Source organism: Trachemys scripta, chromosome 5 (assembly GCF_013100865.1).
Source record: "Trachemys scripta elegans isolate TJP31775 chromosome 5, CAS_Tse_1.0, whole genome shotgun sequence".
NCBI lineage: Eukaryota > Metazoa > Chordata > Testudines > Emydidae > Trachemys > Trachemys scripta.
In genome coordinates this window covers 25,952,167-25,975,217 of record NC_048302.1, presented here as the reverse complement: position 1 = coordinate 25,975,217, position 23,051 = coordinate 25,952,167, and the positions used below count along the sequence as shown (strand labels likewise).

Genomic DNA, 23,051 nt, shown 5'->3' with positions numbered 1-23,051 from the left:
TTTTACAATGGCATTTCTCAAATTTCTTTCTCCTGTTGCTGTGTCAAAGTCCCACACTGGGGGAAACAGACTGTACACAAAGGACTGTCAAGTGCACCCAGTAAACGAACTGTCATCTTTTTCCAGATATTCGGGATATGCTTAGCCCAGAACTTGGTTAGTGACATTGAAGCTGTCAGAGCCAGCTGGTAAAACTGCTGAAATAACCGCCACAAGACACTGGACAACTGAAAACCTCCAAAACCTCCAGTGTGTCACTCCGACACCAAGCTGTATGGACATGGGTGACGGGGAAGCCTTCTTTCCAAAGCGGTCTCAAGTCTACGCTGCTGGTATTGCAGTGAACCCTTGTTTCTTTGGGGTTGGCTAATGGGTGGGCTGTTTAAAATCTGCTGCTCACTGACAGTGTTTTTTTTTTTTTTTAAATCACCAACAAGCTGTTGAGCCATGAATCTCTACTGTATCCTTGCTTCTGAATAACAGGTGGACACTCTCTCTTTTTTAATTGGTGTGTGTCAATGGGACGGAGTTGCATTGTGGTGTGTGGATATGCTGTTTATTCTCCGTGTCACAAGCTCTTCGATAGCTGCCAAACGTTCCTGAAAAGGTTTCTTTCTTCAGTACACGCTGAAGGAACCATCTTCTTGTTTTCCACAGCTAAACATAGCTGCAGGTCTTTCTGAAACTAAACCCATCAAACAGGAAACAACTTTCCACTCATCAATTGTACATTTCAAGAAATTGTTTTAAAAACAAGGAAAAACTTTTATACAAGCGCTTCCAGACTTTGTCTGTAATATGTGGTTGGAATCAGCAAGATTGAAGGGATAACTATCTAAATTTGCCAGCATCTTTCTCCAAGCAAGAATGGGACATATATGGGAGCATGAGGTTTGGAGGGCTCAGGTGTATAATGTTAAAAAGAGAATGAAATATATGCTAACTTAAAAAAAAAAAAAAAAAAAGAGAGAGAGTTATGAAGTACGTACCCAAATACCTTGGCTATATCCATTGATTCTTTGGAATTTGGCATAACCTGATGTATTTGGGGCTGTCACTAATATTAGTGCTTTGTTATAATTGTACAAAATTTCTTTTAAAATGTTTCCTTGATCCTTTCCTAGCTGAAGCTTTGGTTTTCTTTCTTTTCTTTTCTTTTTAAATTCTTCTTCTTACCTGCATGAGCTATGGAATTAGAATCTGAGAAACTTTGTTTTTAAAACCCTGCATATGTTTCAGTAGGCTTCTAATCCAAATTTACTTATTTATTGGTAGATGCACTTGATTATGGAAAGTTCCTATCCCCTTGTCTTGGAAGGGGGAAAGGAGGACAGCTTTGCTATAGTAAATGCTTCCCTAGAGTCAGCAGTTTTTCATTTGCTTAACTCTGTGTGTGTTTCCCATCCTGCCTCTCTCTGTCTGAATACAACAAAATGCTTTCTTGAACCAATAGAATAAAAGGATATTTTTAAGCAAGAAGAGTGTATTGGGACCAACCAAGAGACTTTTGGTCCTTTAGAAATGGAAGAAGCGGTAGAATTTGGACTACAGCACAAGTATTGGGAGGCAAGGTAGATCAAACTCCAGCTAGGTGTCTGTGATCAGCTTTTATTTCAATAATAGTGTGATCATGCACCTGACACTAACTTGGGTAGCCAAGGCACTTCGTATACATTTAGCTTGTCTTATGGCCCTGCATAGTGTCTATGAGCCCAATCGTGCTGGGGCTGATTGCCCTCATCTCTTGCTTCCCTCAAGAAGTAGTTGCGGGTGCTGGGCGTGTGTTGCGGGTGCTGGGCGTTTAGGAGGTGTGTTAGCACCATTCAGGACTGGCCCAAAGTGTCCCCTAAGATGAATAAGATAAGAGCAGAAAAAGTGAACACGCTTGGATGCCATTTTCTTTCAAATCAGTACACTAACCTCCCTTGTGAGAGATGCAATGTATGAGTGCATATACACTTACACATGCTTTCTTTCTGCGTTCTGGTTGTGTGGAGACAACTTGCGTTTCTACCCCCAAAAGCTGGCAATACGCACCATTATTCAATGGCTTGGAAGAGCTGAGCAGTGCAATTGCACTCTTGTTTTTTATTTGGTGTTACCTCAATCTCCAGTGGGCTCCACCTGGCCTGTGGCTGGCAGCATCCACACCCTTTGGCGTGTGCGGTTAAAGACCAACGGCAACTTCAAAGGACTTTTTTAAACTTTGAAAGTGTTTATAATACATTGTCCTTAATAAAGTTGGTTCAATCTCATCAGAGTGTTATGTTTTTCTTAGCCACTCCTCTTATCTTGGGGAGCTATTGTTCATTTCCCCTTAAGGGAGCACGATATTTTGCCTGATGGCAACAGAATGGAAAGTTCATTGGAGCTAAAGATGCTACTGCTCTGTTTTGTAGAGATCAGGGAAGCAGCATTCAGGAAATGCACCCCTTCCCCCTACTGAGAGCATTGATTGCGAACCAGTGCTTTGATTTAAAAAGTCCACATTATAGAATCCTGGTTGCCATTGATCTTTAATGCTGCTGCTGTTTCTGCTGCTATAGGCTTCTGAAGACAACTTCCATTCCTCTACTTGAACTTCCACAGTAGTACTGTAATTGACTTTTGTCTTCTCCTGACGGTTCTCGTAGTTTTTCTTCTATTGCAAAGTCACAATTCTGGGAAATGCCAGCAGTGGAGTATTGTGCTGAAAGGAAGGGAATTGCTCTTAAAAATGGGGAGGTTTTGTTCTCATGACTTTCAGGTGCATATGCAGAAAATGTACAAAGTTTCCTCTAGGTCCCTGAGTGACTGCTGTTTTAAGAACCACTAAAGAACAATCTTTATTTTTCTACAACCCTTTGTTGCTGCGAATACTAATCCTGTTGTTTAAGATGATTTTGTTGTTGTGTTTTCCCTCCCCATTTTTTCAGTCATTTGTGGTCAAGCCACATTGAATGTTCAGAACCAGCTGCCTATGTTGTATGTTCAAACCCCACACGTGTATGCAGGGAATGTGTAATAGTGGCTACAACTACACTGCGAGATCGGGGTGTGAATATGATATCCCTGCTTGTGTACATGTACTTGTGCTATCGTCTAGTTAGCACGACTATAAACAGCAGCGTAGGTAACAGCTACTGCAACTACACTGGTATTTATACTCCTTCTAGCTGGATGATAGCTAGTGCAAGCATGTCTACATGATCAGGGGAATTCCTCCACGCCGCCCCCCCACCTCCCCCAACTGCTTTCAGTGGAGACGTAGCCTAAGAGTGCCCACTTCCACTTGGAATTTAGGAGGGCAATTTGGAAAGTCATGCGAGGCCTTGGCACCTGATCTATTTTACACAGAACCGACCAAATGCAAACAATATTTCTGCTGGAAAGTTCCATTAAAACTTCAGGTGAGTCACAAATAGACCATGAATTCTGGCAAAACAGGCTTAACTTCCAGCAGGGTCTTGTTAAAGCAATAAGATACAGTAGGTATTGTATTTCTGGGCAATTTCTAGCATGCCTCAGGTGGTAGTATTAGGTGCAAGTCTGAAGGCCATTTTAACCAGCCACAAAGTGCAGTAGCTGCTCCAGAATATGTTGCCAGTCAGCGTTCTGGCAGCCTCTTATGGAGTGAAATGTTTGCATGTGCTAGGCGTTATATGCGTGGCTATGGCATTAGCTGACAGCTGATCTGAAAGCTTCAGCTGTGTCCAGAGTTCTAAAGCCATTTCAGAGTTCAGATACACACTCTCACTCTGGTTGATCTAACCTCTAATCACTCTGCCCAGATTCTTAGACCCTTGTGTTGTTAGAATGCCCTCTTTTAAATAATAATTATTTGCGATGTCTTACATGACCAAATTTCTGTGTTTTAGCCTGCTCTTTTCTCTTGTTGGTTTGAGACCCATAATATCGACTGTGGCTCTTGGAGTTTGAAGTGGTGGAGACTGTTGCTTACATGTTCTCTGTCCTCTAAGCCTTCTCCTTCGCCTTTCCTTTCAGAGAGATGGTAATTGTAGTGAATCAGGAGACAGAACCTGGTTTGGTAGGTTCTGGTGTGTAAATACTATTTGAAATGTAAATAGTGGCATGCAAATGAAATGGTTCTTGCACCTGACTGCTATTCATCATAAATATGTATTTATACTCATGACAGATATACAATGTGAGAGTTTGCTGATCAAAATTAAGAGAATGGTCACTTAAGAAGCTTTACATATCCATTGGTTTGAGCCAGGAATGCTTTAATTGCCTGCCATCTAGTGTCTGCCATGTAAAACTACAGCTGGCCTATGTTTTATGAAGGTTGAGCAGCTTCCCATTTTTGCTTTGGTTAGTTGAGGAACCTTCTTCCTGTGCTGCCTGCTTAGGATCTGAAAAGGTATTGACTGTAAAATCTAGGGGTGAAATTCAACCCTGGCTGAACTCACGGGGAGCTGACACCTCTTATGCCAGGACTAAATTTGGTACTAGGTCTTGACTTGGTGTGGTCCTGAAAATGAACCTGCATCTTCACTTCTTCAGAAATGTCCTGGATAGAATTGGTTCCAGTTACCAAAGACAAATAAGAGAACCTCTGAATGCAAACCTTGGGGTCCATTCTCCCTCCTTGCAATGCGTATACTTTTTTGGATTAATGCTAATGACACATCCAATCCACATTGTATTGAAAGGAGAATTGATCCTAGTGTGTTTAAAGACAATGCAGGTTCCCAACCCTCATGCCCTCCTTTTTGTTTGCCAAAATTATTGCATATGTTAATTTGAGTCTCATTAACCCAGTAGGCTGAAGTTGTCTAAACCAGGCCACTGCTGGTAAGTTTTGTTTCCTCAGTAAGAGCCATTTAGCTGCCAACCTTTAATGCTTAGAAAGAAAATAGTTCACATCTCTAATAATATGCAGTATAAAAATAGTCATTGTGACTTGTAATATACACCAACTTGGTGATCAACAGTGTAACATCATTAGTCTTTTTTGTTTTGCAGTATGAATGTCAGCAACAAGCTCCATCCATGTGTCTCCATATGCATTCTGTGTGCATAGTAGAGATGGGCCTGAACCAAAACCATGATCTGATCATCCCAAACTTTGGGGAGATTGGGATCTGGACCCGAACTTTGTGACTCAGTCCTGTCTCTGGTATGTAACACCAATCCAGTTCAAGGAGAATCTCTCTCCTCAAATCATTGTAGGGTACAATGAAGGTTATTCGTTGTATTTACCTTTGTGTAACATTTCTTTTTATCTGAATGTATTCTCTTGTGTTACTTCTTTTTTGTTTTTTAAATTTGTGAGTTGCAAAATTGATTGTAAAAGCCAATTACACTTACTGACTGAAAGTATTGCTTTAACAGAACTGCATGCTGGTAGAGTTTGACTTGAGCTTTAGTTGTCTGTTTTCCAACTGGTCATCTTCAGTCTGGAAGAAATGCATAGTTCAGGTGCATATGTATTGCTTATATTTGTCATCTTTAGCATTAGACTGTGGTGATTTCAAAGGATGTAACTGGACTATACTTTGGAAGTTTAACACAACTTCTTGGTAACTCATTTTAAGCTATTGAAAGTGGTCTTGATCATGCTATTTGTGTTTTTTAATAGGTGCATTTTTAGGAATGTTTTAATACATTTATGATGGACAATAGTTTTAATAGTTGTGCAGTATTCTGTATTTACTTGAAGTAAATCATTTTATATGCAATTTGTTAGATAATTACAATTTTATAAATAAAATTGTGTGAAGTATTACTTGGTGAATGTTTACTTTTCTTTCAGTGCTTCACTCTAAAGGTACAAATACACGTTTAGCTCCCAAACCTATCTGTTATCACTTGGACATTTCATCCTAAAATGTACATAGAAGATCATGTTTTCATTCTGCTGGGAGATGCTGTTAAATGAAATAATAACTGGTGTAAGCAAAAGATCATTCAAACACCAGGAACCCCTACATCTACTCTGATGTGAATGTGGTAGAAACTGGTAACTAAATAACTTAGCTGTGTTGAGGATATGAGACTGCTTGTTTTATCTATTTCCAACTATAATCTGTTACTTTTAAAATCCCAGAGGATACAATTTAGCACAGCTGTTGGAACTTCAGCCTAATTATTTTAGTGACTTTTTAGTGTTCAAAAGTCACTTATCTGGTAGTTCAGAGAGGGGAGAGCACGGAGGAAACCTAATGATTCACCATGACAATTTTGGTAGAGAGCAGGTGGATACCCTGGCCTTTCTGAGGGTAGCAATTAAGTCTTTAAATGCTTCACAGACAACCATACAGAACGGCTAGTTTTAGTGCTAAAATGTAAATGAGTTAAGGTTAGAGCTGTGCTATATTCTTGATTGTTTTCATTGTTCTTATGAATATTTTCACAAATAAATTTCAGATTAAAAAAAATGTACGTGCAGATTTGTGAAATACTGTCCAGTGCAAAATCCCTAAAATTTATGATCTAATCAAACTCTGCATTAATTTCGCAACTGAACTCAAATATAAGTAATCCCAGTAATTTTGAAGAGTATAATTGCTTAAAACATGGCGGGGGAGGAAAGAGGGGAATTTCAAAAGCGTCTGCAGTGGTTAGATGTTCTCCTTCCATTTTAGCCTTGGTCGTTATCACTTGCAGATAAATTGAACTGTCTTCCACTAGAGTGGAAAAAATGCTTATGTCCATCTTGGCAGCATTGTGTCTGGCTTTGTCAGTAGTGCATACACGAGCGATTCCCAAACTGTGGGTCGCGATTCCAAATGGGGTCATGCCATCAGCAGATGGGATCATGGTAATCCCTAGTTTGTGGCGAATTCCATTTTGCTCTGCACAGCCTGACCTCACACGAACCATGGGTATGAGGTCACACTGTGCAAAGAACGCCATTTTGTAGACCAGTGGGTGTCCTCCATACAGTGTGACCTCACATGTACGGTTCGTGCGAGATCATGCTGGGCAGAGGATTCCATTTTACTATACAAAATGGTGTCCTCCATGCAGTGTGACCTCGCAGATATGGTGCATTTAAGGTCACACCATGTGGAGGATGCTATTTTGTTCTTCAAAATGGCATACTCCATGCCATCTGGGGTCCCGGGAGGAAATAATTAAGTAAAATGTGGTTGTGCTGGCAAAAAGTTTGGGAACCACTGGCATACACAGTTCTCATTAAGTATGAAGTTTAGCTGTAGCCAGTGAGGGCGGGGATGGGGGTGGGGGGAAGGTTTATTCCCAGGTTCATCAAGAAATGGCAAAACCAAGAAATCCAATTTCTGAAACTCCCTGAAGAGGGCAAATTCTGCCTGAACAGAGGATCAAGGTGAGTTATGCCAAGTTACAGTGACCGGAATGTTGCAGCAACCTTTGGCTTGTACAGGTGACAAGTTACAATGCAGGTATTAATGGCCTTTTCTGATTCTATTACGAGCATAGAAGGAAAGTTTATTCCGCCTTGAATATCTGCTACTGACACTTCAGGTTGTAAAAATCTGTTTATACTGAGCTTACTTTAGATTGTTCCCCCAGCCCAGTCTCTTGGGGATGTATGAAGGATATACAGGTCTGTCTCATCTTACGCGGGGGTTCCATTCCGCGGTTAGCGCGTAAAGTGAAAACCGCGTATAGCCAAAACCCCATTGAGTTCAATGGCGGGCGAAATCGCCTGCACTACAGGTATAGTATTAAAACTGTGTTTTTGTTTTGTTTTTGCCAACCGCGTAAAGTTGAAATTGCGCATGTTAAATGCGTGTAAGATGCAACAGACCTGTACATTAGTTTCTAGAATGTATTCTTTTTCTTTTGAGTCTTAAAAATCTTTGGAGACCCAGTAAACCGCATTGCTTCCTTTTGACTTGCCTTTGTATTTCATTCTTTCAATTCAGAGATGACAATGCTTATTTTTGAAACACAGGCCAGAGCATTGTTGTTTACAGCCCATTTCACTGCTGAGACCCCAAGGGCCATATTTTTAACCCAACCTCTACATCTGTAGTCCACCATTTGTTCAGTAATTTTCTGTCAAATGCCATTTGTGTATACAGTTGTCTTCACACATGCAAATAGTTGTGCTTGCAAAATGGTAAATTCAAATGTTGAGGCCATTTAAATATATATGGTGCTAAGATTTTGGTGAGAGCTTTCGGTGAAGGTGCTTTGCCCCTTTTAAGTTTTAGTCAATAGAAAAAACATGATGGTTTCATCCCATGATGCAGTGAGGGATGTGTTTACAACAACTTTCATCTAAATTAGACTCTTTTCTAGGAGACCGCAAGTTCCTCTGTGTGTTTGTTCTCTGTAAAACATCATTATGCATCTATAGTACTATAGATATATTATAATAAAACCATGTAAGTTAAAGCCATAGACCTAGGACAAGACTTGGCTAATTAAATTCTGATGGGTGCCGTTATTTCTAACTTAATACCAATGCGTATTACTGATGAGGCCTCTGCTGCAGGACACATCGAGATGGAAGAAAGTGCATTTGACATCCTGACTTTGTCAAAATGTAGGTTAAAAAATTGCAGTTTTTTAAAAACAAACATTTAAAATTTTTGTTTTCAGAGCAGAATGTCACTGATAGTGGAGGCGCAATTGGTTGCTGCCATTTGCTCTTGTGTGATAACATTTCCCCATTAGTCAGGGACCAGCTTTTCATTATGGACCAGGGACTTGCAGCAGTTATGGACCAGGAAGGTGCCTTTATAGTGTCAGGTAGGTGACGAGGCACATGGACATGAAGATAAATTACTGATTTCAGAGCACTGTTGCTGCATGAAGGATTTACCTGTTTTATTCTACCCTTTCTATTAATCATGGGACCTATTCAAACACAGATTTATAGATTTCTTTTTAAGGCTAGAAGGGACAATTGCAATCATCTGGTCTGACCTGCATAACAGAGGCCATAGAACTTCACCCAACAATTCCTGCATCAACTTGTAGTTCAATTGAAGTGTATCTTTTTAGAAAAACATATTGCCTAGTGGTCTTTAACATGTGATGGACATGCGTGGTTGTAGCACAACTTGCTTTATTACTTACTAATGGAGCTATCGGTATTATGTGTATTCTTTACTGTTTCATGATTAAGCTCCTTTGATAACTGTTAAAGTATACATTTAAAAAGCTTGCATGTTGTTTCTGGCAGATAGCTGTGGCTAATAATTATCCATTTTCTGCATCATTATTGTCTTTGGGATGGTATTTTGAAGTTCCTATGTCTATATTACTGGATGGTGCAGGCTTCGTGGTCTGAATGAAACTCCCCAGGAGGTTATATTTTTATTTAAACAAATTATATCCAACAAAGTCTGGTTTAATGCAATGCTTTATGCACAAATTTAATTAGCAAAAAAAAAATCTAGTGCTCCCATTTTTTAAATCTTAAATATCTGCCACCAGGAAAAACTTAGGGGGCTGAGTTTTTCCCAGCGAAATGTCTTGTACAAGGCCAGGCTGATAAGATACGTGAAACACTTTGTTCAAACATTAGCGGATGTGTTTTTGCTGAAGCTGATGATTTTCAGACTGTAAATCTGGTCTACATCTGTATGACCATTACAAGTCAAATGCAGTAGCTTGATACTGTCTGCTCCTCCAAGCCCTTTGAGTATGGCAGCCACAGCGCCTTTCAGCTTAGTTTACGGTAGGCGGCAAGCAATGAGATGTCTGACACTACAGGCATAAAAATAACTCGAGCAGTACAGGTTACAAGCTATATTTGGATGTTATCTATCTACTGTACATCTATTCATAAATCAAACTTCACTCCAGCAGTTTGAACTCATTTGACTTCAGCAAAATGGATAGAATGAAATGTAAAAGGATAGTCAAATGCATTCCAGATAATACATAGATCTGTGCAAGAAATATAGTTTTCCTCATTAGCGGAGGCTCTTAGACTAAATGATTCGATAGCAACAATAAGTACTTGGGTATGTAGAAATGTGATAAACTTTGATCCAGTCAAAACAGCAGAGGGTTCACTCTGACAGATCCATTTCTGTATGCAGGGAGCTCTCCCTTTTTAACATCGTTATTAGCAGTGCTATAGACCATCTAGTAATCTGAATGGATGACAATATATACGGTTACATGAGGGCCTAAGGAATATAAATACTCAGGGGCATAAGTGAATCACTAACTGCTTACGTAGAGCACACCAGTACTTAGATTACAAGCTCTTTGGGGCAGGGACTGTTCGTGTTCAGAACCTAGCACAATGGGCTCCCGGTTGTTGATTGTGGCTCCCGGGCTCTACAGAAGTATAAAAAAATCAGTGACTGACTGGGATTAGGATGAAACTTTTTTTTTATAGGCATGTTATTGTACAGTTGCCCATAATGGGGTTTTTTGCATCTTCCACTGAAGCATCTAGGATTGGCTGCTAGTGTCTGAGACAGGACGTTGGACTACCTGGATCACTGACTTGATCTTGTATGAGAATTCATATGTTCTTACGTCATCAGTTTGACTCAGCCGTAGCGAAAAGTCATTACCATTTGCTGGCTGTTTGCTGGCCTACGTGAAAGGAGGCCATCCAGTTCCTGGCAAATAGAAGCAGACTGAAGCTGCAAGGATGACACCCCCTTCTCTTCGAGGCGTTATTGAGCCAGAGAACTGGTATTTGGTTAAGTTGCTGGCATGTTACAAATGTTCCAAGAACAGCTGTGAGGCTCAGAAGCTTCTGGTGCTCAAGCCTGTGTCAACTGGCAACCTTACAGGAGACTAGCTAAAATTCTCTTCTGCAGCATTTCTGCGCTTTATATGCTTCTCTCTGAACAGCTGCTGGAAGATGCCCTTTATAAATCTCCTGAAAAGCTTTTCTATCTGAGTGCCTTTAAAAGTTCTTACCTGAGCAGGGCCATAGCATGCAGCTCAATGGCCCGGGGACACATATGGCATTATCCCCGGGAAGTAGATACTTCAAATAAGGTATGTCCCGAAACAGGTCCTTGACTCCCTGAGATGGTGAACAGCCCAGGAAGATGTTTGTAGGGGTCTTTCCATATGTTTGCCAGACAGGTTCTCACCGCCATCACCACCATCTTGATGGGATGGTGTACACATCTGCAACCCAGAATGGCACAGGGTATCTGGAGCCCTGGAGAAAGGAACCACAGCATCCATCTCTTGGACCTCAGTGTGATCAAACCATTGTTATGTTTTGTCCATGTCCTTCTCAGAACCAGAGTCTGATAGCTCTCCTTCCGCAGCAGGAGGAGGAAGTGTCTTGAGTCAGAGGACGAATACCTTTGGGGCTTTTTTTTCGCCTTTTTTGTTTGGATTTTTTTGCATGTTTTGCAAGCCTGGCTATGCCATGAGATGGGCCTTTTGTGGCTAGTCTTGTGCAAGGCCTGGAGCCTTTTGGAAATTGCTCCCATGCCTCCCAGGATGGAGGATGGGGACTCACTGCCAGAGTTTCCTGATCAAGCTGGAAGGAGGAGTGGGAGGGGCTTTGGGCCAGGACCAGGTGGCCTGCTAGGGACTTATCCTTATGGTCCTGAATTGCCCCAGGACTAACACCATAGGCTGGCTGACTGAGATCCTCCTCATCCTTAGAGCTTCACCTAGTTTGGCTCTGTTTCCTGGTCAGGCTTTCCCATGGTGGCGTCACAGCTTGTTGGGGGGCTAGGGGTCAAAATGTGCCTGTTTTGACTAAAATCTCCATGCCCTGGCAGCACGAGGGTCAGCTGGTTGAGAACAGACAGGGCATAATTTGCCTTCTGTGGATCCTGTTAAAAATTTCTTGCAGAGGGAATACTATTGGGGCTTAGCCCTGCTCTGCCATCCCTAAAAGAGGGCTGAGGAGCTCATCAGGGAGGTGCCACAGCGCTGCTGAATACTCAGTCCAGGAGGAGGAGAAAACGAAGCTACTTGCTTCTACCTGAAAATTAAAAAGGGCAATGGAAAGGTTGGGAGCAGAGAATGGTGACTGAGAGCTGCTGCAGAGGTGGAAGATCTGGCGGCAAGCTGGAGAAAATGGGCAGGGCCAGCATGGGCTGTGCTGCAGCCTTGAATTGCCTCTGGAAGTGCACACAGGAGGTGAAGGGCGCATGTGTAGCAGAATTGTGGGAGATGCTGGGCTGCAGAAAAGGATTTTACATTGGCATAAATGCTAGGGCCAATGCCCAAAATCACTTTACTAGGCCACACAACATCCCCTGCAGAGTACACACTAATGAGGAGGAGAGAAAAATGGATTTCAATGGTTTAAAATGGTATCCTTTGTATTTCTTCTTTAAACTGAAGACCTCGATTACCTGAGAGTCAGGCCCAATCACTAAAACGGGCTTCTCATCATGTACGGTATGGTCATTAATTCTGTATTTAAATACAAAAAGGACAAGCCAGAGAATTAAGTGTGAGAGCACTGGAATTTTTATTTGTTACCTCTAGGTACCGTGAGTTTGACATTACTAGGCAAGACCAGTGAATGAGCAGCAATACATTCCATTCATACCTGTGTTTCCAAAGCACCAAAAATGGAGCTAGATTTACTATTTAATCCTATAATCAATACTCTAGCTTGGACGTGCTGCCTCCTGTATTGTCCCTAATTTAGCAGTACGTTATTATGCAGTTAGGGGTGTGAGGAAAGAGTCATCATGTAGTACCACTTTTACATCATCATAGGACTACAACATGCACATTCTACTGTGTGGCCCAAGCAACAAGAATACAAGTAGAACATTTATGGGTGCAGACTTGTTTCTGACAGATTTCTGTTAACACCACCTATGGATTTTAGAAACCTTATTGGACAGGTACCTACAGCAGTTCATCAATTTGTGTGGGAACATTACATGCATGCACAAGTGATACAGTGGAAAACATAGCAGGAGCGGCAGCAGGACAGAGGACAAAGGTGAAATCCATGATGGGATGCTGTATGGAAACTGGAGACCTTCCTCAGCTTTCTACTGCGAGTCTCTGCTCTGTTAGTGAGGCCTGCTGGGCAACAGTTTTGTTCTCATGGCTGCGGAGTTTTGATACAACTTCTAGAAATGCCAGGTTCTGCACTTCCTTGTGAAGGGGTTCTGGAAAACAGAAGCAAGAAGGTTTCACACTCTGCAGTCTCAGACCATGTCTCTATGCACATACCTAAATTTTCTTGGGCTGCTAATGAGACACTCTTTCCTTATGCTCTACTCTTGTACTCTAAACTAATTGAGGTGATGGAGCTAATGGAGCCCACACATAAAGAGGAGGTACTCTCATGTTACAGAGCACAGAAAAGCCTGGGTGGTGGTCAGAGAGGTAACAGTGCCTATTTTAGCAATAACCCAGAAAGGCAGCACCACTTTTGAGTGCAGTGATATCTACAGAAATAACTCTACGACCTAATTTTGTAATGTGTTGAGGATCCACAATTCCCACTGAATTCAGCTGGAGCGGTGGGGGCTCAGCCTTTATGAAATTCCACGCCCAGATGCCTTTCAATATGGTTACTGGTAGACGAATGTATAGCCAGAACCACCTTGTTCCATATACTGGTCTTACAAAGCCAGTGACCTCATCTTCAGGGCTCACCATAAAGCTCATCTATTGAAAAACAGCGGGTGGTGTGTGTGTGATGGTTCTTTACCTGACACTGCATCACTTGGTTATTTTTAATCGCCTTATTATAAGTGTGTTCATTTTCACTGATGCATTTACAAAACAAGTATCCGATGCATGGCCTGGTCCCTCTAAAATGGTAAGCATTTGTTTTCTTTTGCTTTAAGAAATTAGCATGGATTGCTTTGTACATTATTGGGTACATAACTTAGGGTGGGAAAAAAGTGATGCAAGCCCATAGCACTGACTTGAATTGTTTTTCAAGTACATCATGAGTTCTGTTGAAACAGCTGGAGGCTATATATTGTAGGCACTGCATTTTTGAAAAAATGTGCTTCGGACTTTATTTATATGCAGGATAGGAAATTCTAGTAGACTCCAAATCAGCAACAAAATCCAAATATATTTCTGCTTCCCCAGGTGCTGCCAATTAAACTGAGCCCTGGGCTGCTCATGAGAAATATGAACCTCTGTTTCAAATTAGCTACATTTCACACAAAGGATATGTGCTCCTTTTCCTTGTAGCAAATTTTCTGTGACATTAGTTTCCTGTTCACCTGCTTTCAATTATCTTGCATGTTTTACCCCCCTACTGTGTGACAGCAGAGCCAGTGCTGTGCATCTGAGAACTTTAGTACACTGTGAACAATTTCAATTAAGCTGTTTTCACTTCTGGGGTTATTTTACGGTGTAAGCACTTTCTATCCTCCTACTTCCAGGATATCGCCATGTTTAAGCAGGTGTTACCAAATCAACTTTCAGCAACTTACTGAGTTACAATGGCAGAAAAGCTCTGTTTAGCCAGACTCTTAGAAGCCTCAGGGCCTTCATACATAGTGACTGTGTTAGGTTTGAATGCCCTGATTTTTTTTTTCTTATCTTTTAAGTTGCACTGTTTACATTTCCCATTGTCATCATTCTCCCCTCTTTTAACACCCTGACTCCATTGCAACACCAGTTTCCAGCTGGCAAGAAATATTTATTTAACTGGTAATATGCAACTGCCAGCACAAAGACGTGAAATGTAATATCACTTCACTGTAACAAAGTATAGTGACAACAGCTTCCATCGTAGAAACCAATTATAATATCAATTCACTACTTCAGTGAGAGATACTTAGCCTCTATGGCCACTGCAGCTAAGAGTGTGCTTCCCAGCCTGCTCAAGCTAAAGCACACTAAGAATAGCAGTGTGGATGTTGAGGCATGGGTAGCCACCCTAATATAAGCCTGTCCATCCCCCTCGGTCTGTATTTGTGTGGCTAGCCTGAGTGCTACCTATGCCATAAAATCCATGCTGCTATTTTTAGCACGCTAGCTTGAGCAGAGCTAGCGCATCTGTTTACCCGCGCTGGAGGGCACTCTTGCAGGTGCAGTGTAGACATACCCTATAAAACCACAGGGCTTAGAAGCTACAGAGTTCTTAGCTGCAGATATTTTCTACGTGGATATTATTTTAAAATAACTTCAGCAACCTCTTCACTCACTGGCAGAGAAAACATCACAACTTACAAGCATAAATATTCAATCTATATAGAGATTGGTGACATAAAAAGGAAGGACTTGGTCGGGTGGGGAAGAAGATACATTTGCAGTTAATAGCAGGCTTGAAGTCCCAAAGTGGGGCACCCCTTTAAGTATAGTTAAGACTAAAACATCACGTTTCCTTATTTTAGAGCAGAAACATAGTCACCTCTTCCTGGTGTTAAGAACCATGGGAATGAAAAATGCAAACATGTTGCAAAAACTCTGGGGCATGCTGCATGAAACAGGTAGCTCAAGGAATGCACAGAAGCTAAAGGTGCAAGTCGAAGATCAACAAACAGGTAAAAGAAGCTACTGAGAATTGCTCCCAAGACATTCATATTAAGAGGGACTCGGAGAACCACCAACACCAAATGGATTAAAAATGTTGGAGTTTAACACAATAGTGTGAATTTCATCACTAAAGCTGATGATAAGTGGGTCTATTATCGCTTCACTGACTCTACATTCTGCACTTTATATCCTGCCTTGTGCATATTGCTCTAAAGATCGCTCACCACCCCTGGAACCTTGCAGTAATATAGCAGGCATCATTAGCAAACACTGCAGTAAAAACTGAAGCCTTGTTTACACACATAAGTTGCAGCCATTTAAATCAATTTAGTTAAACTGATGCAAACCCCTGTGTGGACACTTTTAAATCATTTTGCACCTGGCCCATACCAATATAATTTAATTCAGTGTGCAATTTTGTGTGTAGAGAAGACCTGAGTTCCAGTTTTAATTTTAACCCCATTCTTCTTTATCTTTTTAGCTGCTTGTAAATTTCTCAAATTCTGTTTGGGATGAAATTTGATCCCACCCTAAAATGCATTAGTTTTGGGAAACCTGAGTAAAATCAATTTAATCATTTTTTAATAGCGTGGGAATGAAATGCTCTCCCCAGATATTCCTACTTAAATTTTGTGTATCCCTTCCTCAAAAGGCTGACGGTTAAAATGCCAAACTTTGGCTCATTGCACAGTTCTCAAGACAATCCAAAGTTTGAAGGAAACTGGCTCAATAATTTTAAAGTTCTGAATGTTTAAAGGTGTCATGTTTACAAGGGATGTTAGAACAGGTTTTGTTCATCTTACACAGTGCCATAGAGTAAAGTGGCTCAGAAAGTTGGCATGAGCATTTAAGGCCTATAGAGCTCAGCGCTTTCCCCAGGGAGGGAATACCCCCCCCCCCCAGCAAAGAGCTGTGACTCAGGCACCATTTTAAGTATTTTAGCAGTGCTTGTTTCTTTTATCACCCACTTCCATTTATTCTTTGTATTTTCTTTTTCCATTTTCTAGCATGTCTTGTTTTTTAATTTTTTCTTCTAATTTTTTCCTTTCATTTTTTTAAAATTTAGAACAAAAATAAGGAGATTCGTTGCGGGGTGCGGGAGAACCAACCCTAACTTCACTGTAGTGGTAAGAAAAACTAAGTGTGCAAATGATAGGTAACATGGAGTTAAAGGCAAATGCTAAGCTCCCTGCTATATACTTGTGTATATGCACAGATATGCCAAAGTGCTGAGGGCCCCCAAGGTCCCATTGAAGTCTGGAAATTAGGGAGAACTCAGCACCATGCAGGAGCTATCATCTGAGTTACTTCTATTACGTATTATTTATCTTGCAAAAAATATACTTTAATATTATCCAGCACTGAGTTGTTATATAGCCTTCTGTACACATGGTAGAACTGATTTCCTTCTTTCTCAACACCAGGGCCAGCTCCACGCACCAGCTTAGCAAGCAGGTGCTTGGGGTGGCCAGTTCAAAGGGGCAGCAGTCCGTCCGGTATCGGGGCGGGACATGTGCGTCTTCGGCGGAGGGTCCCTTATCCCCTCTTCCTCTTGGAGCTGCCGCCGAATTTCCACCGAAGAGGAAGAGAGGGAGGACCTGCCGCCAAAGTGCCGCAGAAGAAGCAGCACGGTTGACCTGCCGCCAAAGTGCCACCGCTCGTCTTTTTTTTTTTTTTTTTTTTTTGCCTTTTGGGGTGGCAGAAAAGCTGGAGCTGGCCCTGCTCAACACTATAAATTAGGAATGACTTCACCATAGTCGGTGGGGTTATGTCCATGTACAATCAGTGTGAGTGGAGAACTGGGCCCAGTGTATGTAGTAGAGGTCCAGCATCAAAGCTGAAAAAAGAAAGTTTAGTTTTTAAAGGTGGAGGTGGGGGTGAGGGGAAAAGCAAGAAGCAGAATAAAGCAGCACCTTGTAAATACTCACCAGATCCCATGAGAGCACAGATCAAAACCATGGAGTTGTATTTGATTTCTGGAGCACTCCTCTCATCTGAGAGCAGTCTGTGTAGAATCTGGACTAGTTTAGCATTTTCGAGATCCTTCTCAGCAGTGACTGCAATACAAATAAGTGAAAGTTGTAAATCCAAGAATATCACCTGTCAGTTTTGATGCACAGTGTTTAGCCATGTACTGAAATATTTATCTCCTGCACTGTAAAAGTGGTGCTGTGAAGTCTTCAAGAGTTGCCTGATATGAAATAATATATATATATAATTTCATTTTTTATTTCATATATATATATATATATGTTACAATGTTAAGTCCTTGTGAAATAGTTTTATATTAAACTAAAATCCTGATGGAAAATCCACTCTGCATTCTGAATACTGAGAAGCCAACCCCTGCTAGCCTTCCTCAGTCAATACTCGTGTATTGTTGCACACACAACATAGTATCTACACACTAAAAAAGTAAAAAAAAACTTTTTGAGGGAATAAAAATGGAGGGTGTGATCTTTGAAATCAAAAGGAACTGAGGGTGCTCAGCACTATTCAGAGTGCTCAATACTTAGTAGAATCAGGCCTTGAGTAAGGAATACATGATTTGGGCAAAGTTTTACAGAGACACTGTCAACTTAGTTTAGGCCCAAAATGTAATTGTTTGAAGACAAATGGGGAGGGAGTAAAAGACCAAAATGAATAAATATATATTTTTTTAATTTTTTTTTCAATGCGATGAATTTATTTTTATATCTAATGCTTCTTTGCAGTGTTTTGGAAGCAGAACACAACAGCAGTCTGCTAGTGCATGAGAACAAGAGATGAAACTGAACGCAAAAGTAAGTAATGTTGAACCATCTAGTTCTATTGTCCAAGATGAGGGAAGTACGAAGAGCAAGCAAGCAGGATAAATGGTGGAAAGGAAAATTAATTTTTTAAAATTCTTTCAACTTTAGCAAACTTTAAGGTGTTAGCAACACAGGACATAGCATTTAAAAATACATGATTTTTATATTGATATTATCAATCTATTTTTGTTGCTGAGAAATTTAATAAAATCGGTAATAGCCATTATCTGAGCAGCACCCACCATTTTACTAGCTTCCTCATGACTGCACCAGCAGCTAGCCTATGTCCTATCTTGACAGTTCTCACTAAACTGGCTTAGGATGTCTACATTCAAGTGTAGCCAGAACTAGGTGCTATTGAAAACCTTTCCCTAAATTAGCCTCCTGACTAGGCTAGAACAATTTTTTTAAATCACATGGTTGATAGTGTCTCCAGTCTGAAATGTAATTATAAATATGACATCCTAGGGTTCCATGCGTATCATCTCTGAGTCCCACAGCATCGTTATCATGTAAAAAGATTATTTTTCTAATTATTAGTCATTGCTAACTCTACCTAGGATCTGAAAGTCATTCTTGGGCCTTTCTAGTTCACACATCATCACCTGTAATAAAGATTCTGCAAGGCAAACTTGATCTGTACAACCCCGTTTTTGCCTGTATATGGATATGTTAACATAGATTCCCATGCTCATGAAAGCAAATATCTTGTCAAACTGGTAGTTTTCTGCAGGATCCCATACAGCTCTACCCACAGAACTCACTTATGCTTGGATTTTCCAGCCCTAAGCCTCTCTTGAGCACAGACTAAAGGGAAAATAAGAAGAGCTAACCATCAAGATACTCACCTAATTCTAATGCTGCTATTAGTGCCAGAGCAACAAGAGCTTCGTTTTGCATTATTACATGTTCACTAGTTGCCATGGTAGCTAAATGCTTGATGCCACCGCTCTGAACAATGGTCCTAATTACATCCTAAAATAAATAAGAATAACAGGACTGAAAAAAGTTTGCATTACACATTAACAGACTTGAATAATTTAGTTGTGATGTATGCTGTAAGTACATGTAATTACATTTACATAATACACGTGTGTTTGTGTGTATAGGCCAGTGGTTCTCAACAAGGGGTACACGTACCCCTGGGGGTACATAGAGGTCTTCCAAGAGGTATATCAACTCATCTAGATATTTACCTCGTTTTAAAACAGGCTACATAAAAAACACTAGCGAAGTCAGTACAAACTAAAATTTCATATAGACAACGACTTGTTTATACTGCTCTATATACTATACACTGGAATATTTATATTCCAGTTGATATATGGTCAAAATTAGAAAGTCAGCAATTTTTCAGTAATAGTGTCCTGTGCCACTTTTGTATTTTTATGCCTGATTTTGTAAGCAAGTAGTTTTTAAGTGAGGTGAAACTTGGGGATATGCAAGACAAATCAGACGCCTGAAAGGGGTACAGTAGTCTGAAAAGGTTGAGAGTCACTGGTATATGTATTTATACATATTATAACACACATCTAGTTAAATGATGTAATTATTGGGTAATTACATAATAATACAAACTGGTTAACCAAAAGTTTGAATTAAGCAATAATTTGGTTAAGTCTGTTCCCCACCCCTCTTCCAGGTTATACTGGATGAGATTGCTATCGTGCTTTGCAGACCAATTCGCTCTAAAAGGGACTGCCTTCCAGCTAACCCTGAGCCCCATTTAAAATCAGCCAATCTGCAAAGACAAGTAGCTTTCTTCTCATTATCCTGTGGTGTTGAAACCCAGCCTGTTTGAAGCTGTCCAGCATCCCTTTGCTGTGCTCGGGGTATGGAGATCCAGAAGGACTCTTTTGTAAGCTTGGCTTTCAATCCCCCATCATCCAAAATGCCTCTTGTTCTTGGATTTTGGGATGACCCCCCAGACCTTTAGAAAAGGGAGGTTGTTCTGTATTCCAACTTATTTAACGATGGAAATTGTAGACTAGGAAAATGTGAAAAGCAAAGTACATAGTCAGAAAGTGAATAGTATTCTCTCGAAACTGGTAATAAATATGAGACCATAAGGAATAAAAGTTACAGAATACTGCTGTATTTCTTTTTGTTCTAAAGCCAGCATTACAATAATTTTCCTGTTGCCCAAGACCTAGGAAACAAAAATGTTAATTGGATTAAATGCTTTTAGATATTTAAAGGGACTCTGTCAATGTTTTTAGGTCCAAAATTTTACTTATATTTGTAATAAAATGATGGATGAAGGCCTCTGAGTTCTTTATTTGTTTTTGGTTATGTTTTTAAATAGTCTTTTTCATAGGACCTACAAACCTCACACTGTTAAGTGCTTCTCCTAGAGCTAACACCAATCAATATACTTTCAAGCTTCTGAGATGTTGTTACAAATGAGAGTAAGGGGAGAAAAGAAACTGTTTAAATGAAATACTACATTGTGTGTCAGTTGTTCTTTCTTCTGAGTGTACGTTGCGTCTGCAAAATATGTGTCTAAAAATCAGATAACTGTGGAGGCTGCAGGGTAGCTGCACAGGCAAATGCATTTTCGTGCCTGTTTCGCAGGTGCAACTTAAGCAGCAAGGTTTGAAAATGTAGCCTGCCTTTTAAATGAAAATTTGATTTGTTACTTTAGTCCTTTGAGTAAGAAGATTAAGTGAAATGCAATGACAAGGAGATGCAATAAAATATATCTTTCTATGCTCCCCTTTCTAACTGCAGACACAAGCCAAAGACCACAAACTGAGCCACACGCTTAGAATGATTTATGTTCTAGTGCTTGCATAGATTATTGCACTTAGATTTTGTGTGCAAGGAAACAAAAAATACAAGCATAAGCCTGTTACCTCAAAATGTCTTCAGATAATCATGTTGAAGCTTCACATTTCTCAACACAACAACTGCATGGAATCCCTTGGGACTAGGTTAGTCTCTGAGCTTACTGCCTAAGAAATTCACCACCAAAAAGCTCTTCACTTAATTTTGAATTACCTAATACACATAAATATGTAAAAATTATCTTTCTTTTACTTGCAACAAATCCCTTCTAATTAGACTCCTCTCTACTAAGTGCTGAGGATGTCCTGCAAAGCTCTGAGTGCCTTCAGCTTCAGTTGCTGGGAATTGGGACAAAGAACCTCTCACCATAATTTTCTACAGAAGGGCCTAAATGACTTGGAGCCTAAGTCCCATTTTCAAAAGTAACTCAGGCTACATCTACACTACAGGGGCGAGTCGATTTAAGATACGCAAATTCAGCTACGTGAATAGCGTAGCTGAATTCGACATATCGCAGCCGCCTTACCCCGCTGTGAGGACGGCGGCAAAATCGACCTCCGCGGCTTCCTGTCGACGGCGCTTACTCCCACCTCCGCTGATGGAGTAAGAGCGTCGATTAGGGGATCGATTGTCGCGTCCCGTTGGGACGCGATAAATCAATCCCCGAGAGGTCGATTTCTACCCGCCGATTCAGGCGGGTAGTGTAGACCTAGCCTCAGATACTTAGGGGCCTAAGTCTCTTTGAAAGTCAGTGGGGCCTAAACGTCTAAGTCACTGAGGCACTTTTGAAAATGTCACCTTATCTTTTGTAGGTGCATGAATTTAAAATATTAGTGAAAGTACAGTAAAGAGCCATGCAGCTATGCCAACATCCAAATCTAGAGGGCAGTTTAAGTATAAAATTAAAAAAGAGTAAGCTAATTTTTCCACTGTGTTGGACAGTCTTTGAGCTTCTAAAAGCTTCTTCACTCTGTGATTTTTGCTAAATTCTATGTCTAATACAACATTAGCTGTTCCATGCCAGTGTTAGTATCTTTGCTTTAAGTTTTTGAATGCAGTCGCTCTGCCACAGACTCCTAAAAACTCACATCTCTGCTCCCATGGTTTCTTAAAATAGCAGCAGAATTCACCACATGCACATGTGACTTGCGGACAGCAAGAAAAAAAGGTATTCAGAATTCTGGGAAAAATTAATACTGACTAATTTTAGAGGCTGAACACAAACCATAGGATGGGCAGGAGAAATATGAGAATACCCTTTGCATAGGAACTCACCGTGTAAAAGGGTAACTACCCATAGATCCCACTGACTTAAATGGGAGCTGAGTAATCTCAGCATCATGCAGGATCAGGCCCACAATGCACCTCTGTTTCTGCTTTGCAGTGCCATGAATCAAGTCATTCTTAACTTGTGAACATATTTCTCAAGTAGCATTTTCCAATATCAGGCTTGATCCTGCAATGCATTCTTATACAACTAATCACACTGAATCAATGGGTAAAATACAGGCCTGGCATAAGGAGGAATTACTCCAGTGGTTGCAACAGGAGTCACACCTGCTAATTCCAGATCTTTGTGTGGTCCAATGTGACTACATAGATAAGCAAGGACTGCAGGTTCTGGTCTTTCATGTATTTTGTATAAACTCTGTATAGTGTAGCTAACATGATGAGGCGTGTGCTAGAAGTGCATTGACAGACAGCTAGTAGTATCTTTATACCTTGAGTATACACAAGTAGACCTTTGTAAGAAAATGTTTATAATTGAACAACCCTTTGAAAGCTTGAAACTGATAAAGAATAGCATTGAAAGTTTTGAAACACTTTTTATAATAACGGGCCAAGATTCTTTCTTTTTTACACAGGTGTAAATCTGGAGTAGAGTCATTGATAGGGAATGGAGTTACTGTGGATCTACACTAGTGTAATTCAGAGCAAAATTTACCCCTCTGGCATTTATAAGTTACAGTATAAATATAGGTAGGTCAAAATTTGGGCCTACTAATCTAGACTGTGTCCCTTTAACAGGCTTCATATTTATGAAACAAAATGTTTTTTTAATCAAATAATTAGCATTTATATTCAACTTGGTGCTAATGTCTGATTGACAGGCCCCCC

The 23,051-nt window shown here is 40.5% G+C and overlaps 2 protein-coding genes across 11 annotated transcripts in view; one reads left to right on the top strand and one right to left on the bottom strand.

Moving 5' to 3' along the window:
* The window catches only part of TSPAN5 (tetraspanin 5), a 128,629-nt gene extending 110,480 nt beyond the window's left edge, over positions 1-18,149 (top strand). For 4 of the 5 annotated variants that reach the window (XM_034771753.1, XM_034771751.1, XM_034771754.1 and 1 more), the window contains one exon: positions 127-1,775. In XM_034771753.1, the coding sequence (XP_034627644.1) occupies positions 127-192 (66 nt within the window). In that variant the 3' untranslated portion in view covers positions 193-1,775. Of the gene's footprint in view, positions 1-126; positions 1,776-18,068 lie in introns of those variants that run through there. The other variant, XM_034771752.1, reaches the window with a different exon arrangement.
* The window catches only part of RAP1GDS1 (Rap1 GTPase-GDP dissociation stimulator 1), a 159,300-nt gene continuing 148,583 nt past the window's right edge, over positions 12,335-23,051 (bottom strand). For all 6 annotated transcript variants that reach the window (XM_034771744.1, XM_034771746.1, XM_034771747.1 and 3 more), the window contains 3 exons: positions 18,995-19,121; positions 17,283-17,411; positions 12,335-13,016 (listed from right to left, as the gene is read on the bottom strand). In XM_034771744.1, the coding sequence (XP_034627635.1) occupies positions 12,889-13,016; positions 17,283-17,411; positions 18,995-19,121 (384 nt within the window). In that variant the 3' untranslated portion in view covers positions 12,335-12,888. The remainder of the gene's footprint in view (positions 13,017-17,282; positions 17,412-18,994; positions 19,122-23,051) is intronic.